General features: G+C 37.1%; 1 protein-coding gene across 1 annotated transcript; it reads right to left on the reverse strand.

Moving 5' to 3' along the window:
- Positions 1–3280: 3280 nt before the first annotated feature.
- On the reverse strand, positions 3281–4231 carry LOC132242129 (olfactory receptor 51G2-like). The gene has a single exon (XM_059711045.1). It carries the CDS (start codon positions 4229–4231, stop codon positions 3281–3283), a length of 951 nt encoding a protein of 316 aa, XP_059567028.1.
- Positions 4232–5740: the final 1509 nt, after the last annotated feature.

Here is a 5740-nt window from a genome sequence, read left to right on the forward strand (position 1 = left end):
TCCTTGTGAAGGCCAGAGCTCTGAGAAACAGACCCAGTAACATCTCAGGCCCTTCTAAGATTTGAATTAGAAGATTATTGTATGCTTCTCTCCTCCACATGTCATGCCTTAGCACCAATCTAACAGGATTCCAATATAATAAATAATAAATTACTTTTCAACTAAAGTTGAACTAAAAGAGCTGAAAAATACAGATTTTTTTTTTCCTAAGGAAAAGTACAAGAGGGGAGTACAGAACAAGAAAATATCTTCTCATATTTATAGCTAGAGTAAACACAATCCAGCTTCTAATCAGATTAACAAATATCCTCATGCTAAAAGAACTTTCACCTACTTCTTATTGCCCAATAAAACATGCCTTAATTTGAACAAAAATCACAAAGGAAAAATAAAAACATACTTCAAAGAGACAAAGTAATTTATTATAAAGAGAATAAGATATACTTCATAATATGTAACTATCAAATGGAGACATTAAGTATCTATGAAAAATATGATAAGACTCTAATGTAAATAGTAAATGTGAAAATAACTGATGGACATTGTAAATAGAGAGAAAGAAACTCTAAGAATCAAAAGGACATGATAGAAATGAAAACAAGAGCAACACTGTAATAAAAATAAACAGTATCTTTTGATGAGCTCATCAGTGGATGAAAAAATAAACATAATAAAGAATAAATCAACTTGAAGGTCAGTTAATAGAAATTTTCCAAACTGAAATGCAGAGGAAAAAAATTAAACACACAGAACAGCACATCCAAGAACTATGAAACAATATGGAATGGTGTAATATATATGTAATTTACCAGAAAAAAAGAAACAAATCAGATGAAACATATGAACCAATAATGGCTGAGAACTTCCATAATTAATGATTGAAACCAAACTATAGAGCCAGGAATCCCATTCAACATCAAGAAGAAGTAATACCAAAATACTAGTAGATGCATCTAGTCAAATTGTTAAACTGAAGAAACCAAAGACAAATAAAATCTTGAAAGAATCCTTTGTTGTGGAGGGAACATTTACCAGTAGAGGAACAAAATCAGAATTATAGCAAAAGTCTCCTCAGACATAAGGTAAGGAAGAAGAGATTAAAATGAAATATTTTAAATATTTAAAGAAAAAGAATCACCAACCTAGAATTTCATATCCAGTGAAAATAGTCTTCAGATTTTAATTAAGGGAGATAGGCAGATGCAGATTTTATCAAACCAAAAAAAATAAAGACAAAAGGAAAAAAGCAATTCATGCAAGCATTCAGGCTAGCTGGCCTGCCCAGAATGAAATGTTGAAATAAGTCCTTCAGATAAAAGGAACATTATATGTCAGAATTTTGGCTCTCCATTAGGAAAGGAAGAGTGTCAAAGAAGGAATAATAAAGATAAAATATTGTCTTATTTCTTTAAATCTTAATTGATCTAAAAAAAAAAAACCCTTTTATCTAAAGCAATAAAAGAAACAATGTTCTGGTGATTATTCCATATGAATAAGTGAAAGAAAAATCACATTACTTGGGAAAAGAGGGAGGAATTGGGAATACTTTGTGTATCAGATACTTGAATTACAGGTGAGTGGTATAGATATATTTGAAAGTAGATTAAGACCAGTTCTAAATGTACAATGTAAACTCAAGGCCAACCAGAAATAAACAAACAAACAAACATATATATCCTATATAATAAAGAGCTAATATACAAATGGTCATGGCGCCCTCCTGCCCTCACGCCGGGCTGGGGGACATGAGGCCGGGGATGGTGGGGGGGGGAGTGGGCCAGCTGGGTCTGGGTCTCAAGTGATTTTGAGGGGCATGCGGGTGGGTAGGGACTTGACTCTGGGTCCTGTGGTGTGCCCCAGACTCTGACAGAAGGGAGATTTTCATATACATTTTACTAATTTTCTTTCATCTCTGACACTTCTATTATAGAGAAAGGGCAAATGGTAATATTAAAATATTTCCTCTAATTAATTCCCATTTAATGTGCACAAATTTTGTGCACCAGGCCACTAGTATGTATATAACACCCTAAAGGAGAGAAAATAAAACAATACAAAATTCTCAATTAAAATTAGAGAAGGCAGCAAAATGGGGTGGAATAATATAGGAGTGAAATTAAGACGTCCTAAAGGCCTGATTCTCACATATCTAGAATTACATGAAGATTTCAACTTGCCAGAAGTTTTTCTCAAAAATGTAACCCATTCAGCCCTAACTGGTTTGGCTCAGTGGATAGAGCATAGGCCTGCGGACTGAAGGGTCCCAGGTTCGATTCCAGTCAAGGGCATATACCTTGGTGCAGGCACATCCCCAGTGGGAGGTGTGCAGGAGGCAGCTGATCGATGTTTCTCTCTCATTGATGTTTATAGCTCTCTATTCCTCTCCCTTCCTCTCTGTAAAAAAATCAATAAAATATATTTTTAAAAATGTAACCTCATTCATTAATTCATTCTTTTATTCAGCAATTGCATACCAAATACCCAATAAATGGAAAGTGTTACATTCAGAAAAAGGAATGTAATAGTTAAGAGATAATACCTTTTCTCATGAGTATTTTATTTAATGGAGTGGGGATTTTAAAAAAATACTCATAATATCATTGTATTTCAGAAATATTCATCACCCCATTTACCAATAATTCTTTCTCCTACACTCTCAGGCAAAGCATTATGGACATCTTTATACATTTGTAAAGTTCCTAGTTATTCTTTAGATTCCTTTTTCATTTAGAATAGAATTTACCTTCTTGAGCCTAAAATGATATGAACCTTTCCTCCAAAACAGAGGTTGTATCTTAGTTATATTTCTGTCTCCAGGGTCTACAACAGTACATTTAACAGGGTAGGTATTAAACAAAGCTTTGTTCAATGAAAAAATTAGTAAATGAGAATATGGTTACTTCTCCCCATGAATGATAACTTCATGTGGAAGATGGTAGTCTCTATTTCCAGTTTTTCTCTTGACTATGGGACTCATTGTAAGCTCAGTGGCTCATTAAACAACTAAGATTAAAATTTCTCGCCGAAACCGGTTTGGCTCAGTGGATAGAGCGTCTGCCTGCGGACTGAAGGGTCCCAGGTTCGATTCCGGTCAAGGGCATGTACCTGGGTTGCGGGCATATCCCCAGTGGGAGATGTGCAGGAGGCAGCTGATCGATGTTTCTCGCTCATCGATGTTTCTAACTCTCTGTCTCTCTCCCTTCCTCTCTGTAAAAAATCAATAAAATATATTTTAAAAAAAAATTTCTCCTGCCTTCTTTCTAGAAAAGACGTAATGATCTTAAGAATCTCTAATGCCAGCACCATCTGACCGGAAGAGGCGCAGCATCCTTGATCGGATCTGCTTGGTCTTAATGGTGTAAACCACGGGATTGAGCACTGGAGGTGTGAGAAAGTGAAGATAGGAGAGTAGTACACGACTGCATGGGGAAGCCCACCTCCCAAATCTGTGAATCATGGACAGACCAATCATAGGTGTGTAGAAAAGCAGCACAGAACAGATGTGGGAGACACACGTATTGAGGGCTTTGAGGCGCTCTGTCTTGGAGGCAATGGACAGCACTGTGTGGAGGATCAGCCCGTAGGAGAGGACGATGAGCACTGCGTCCACACCCAGCGTGGAGAGCACTACGAAGAGACCATAGACGCTGTTGATGTGGGTGTCAGCACAGGCCAGCTTCATGACATCGGGGTGCAGGCAGTAGGAGTGGGAAAGAAGGCGATTGCGGCAGTAAGGCAGTTGCTTCAGCATGACCGGGGCTGGGATGTGGAGACCAATGCTGCGCACCATGATGGCCAGGCCCAAGCTGGCAATGCGGGGACTCGTGAGGATGGTGCCATAGCGCAGGGGGCTGCTGATGGCCACAACGCGGTCAAAGGCCATGGTCAGCAGCACAGAGGACTCCATGATGGAGAAAGTGTGGATGAAGAAGAGCTGGGCCAGGCATACATCCAGGGCTACCTCCCTGAGACCCAGCATGTAGATGGTGAGCATGGAGGGCAGTGTGGAAGCAGATAGCCCCAGGTCAGTTACCGCCAGCATAGACAGAAAGTAGTACATGGGCTGGTGCAGGGAGGGCTCTGACCTCACCACCCACAGGATCAGGCTGTTCCCTGTCAGAGATGCCACATACATGGCACACAGAGGAATGGAGAGCCAGATGTGCACAGCTTCAAGGCCTGGGAGGCCTGTTAAGAAGAAGGAGGTGCTGGTGTAGTTGGAGTCTGACATGATGACCTGGAGGGGGAGTACTCCAATCAGATGTACATTCACAGGGCCTAGAATCAAAGGAGTTTCTCTATCAAAACCGGTTCTATAACCCAAGACATTAAATTCCCCAAAATGTTACTCTGATAATCATGGCCTTATAATCTACCCAAGTATTTTTTCTAGTTCATACATAAGGAATCTTTTTTAAGATGTATTTGAATCATTAAAAGAAATCTTGCAAACATATAAGTCTGTCTCAGGAGCCACTCAACACAATTTAACCCCAAATGAGAGTTTGAAACACAGATATTGAAAGGGACTAAGATAGATTTGTTCCCCAGTCTACATTATAAATTTTGGGAAATGGATTCTAGCTTCCAATATAGTTAGTGTGCTGATCTGGAACCAGAGTCAAGGTTTCTCACTTCCTGTAAGTTTCTCCTTCAAATGCCTTTTAATAGGTGCTTCTGCAATATGGGGAATATGAGAATTTTGCATAGAGGCATCTTTCATAATTAAAAGAATACAAAACTATCCCTCTTTTTATCTCAACCACCTGTGTAAACACACAAATTCTTATCACACATATAATTTAAAATACAAAGCTATGGCAAAATAAAATAAATTAGACATTTAAATAAATAAAACTCATTCTCTAATGTACCTGGTCATGTGGAACATTTAATAGAATGATTCTTAACTTACAGAATATTGAACAGGTATTTTGAAACTTATGGATTACTCTTCAGTATTATTCTGATGAGAATGTAGAAACTAGAAAAAAACACATGTATTTGCCAATGAATCAGTACTTAGATGCACTGGAGAGTAAAGTAGTCTCTAGAGAAATACAATGAACTGTTGACAGATTTTCTGTCTTCCTTGTGGTCTGGCCCTTGAACTTTGGCCACTTTTCATTCATATCCTGACATCTCAGTTACATCCTTATATTTAATACATTTTTAATTCTCTGTTCCTTTTTTTTTTGAGAACACAATAAAGAAAACTCAATTTGAAAGCTTTAAATCTTCCTTCCTAATTAAAAAACAGAGGAAGGAGATTTCTTGAAATTTCCAGAAATACAGAACATTAAGGAATAATAAAAACAATAAGGACAATTTATTTTTAAAGAATCTTATTTAATAATATATTTGGAGGTGTTTTTTTTTTTAGAAAACAATTTTTTTCTTTATTTTGTCATCTTTCCTTTCATATATCTTGTGCTGTTCAATCCATTATTCTTCTCTTTGTGAACAGGAGGTCCACATAATAATGAATTCTGTCACCTTTTTTCTGCAGGTAAACATGGGCAAGTGTAATTCACTACTGTTGTAATTCATTACCAATGTATTTCATGTAAAGAACTTTACAAAACATTTTCACTTAGGTAATTTTAAAGTCTCTTAACCCTTAGAGGTTGGCAGATCAGTTTTCCAGATTAATAAAATTAATTCTTAAGAACTCAAGTACTGTATATAACTTTGCTAAAGTCTCATGGATTATAAAAGGAGGGTCCAAGACTGAAAATAA

The sequence above is a fragment of the Myotis daubentonii genome, chromosome 9 (assembly GCF_963259705.1).
Source record: "Myotis daubentonii chromosome 9, mMyoDau2.1, whole genome shotgun sequence".
Lineage (NCBI taxonomy): Eukaryota > Metazoa > Chordata > Mammalia > Chiroptera > Vespertilionidae > Myotis > Myotis daubentonii.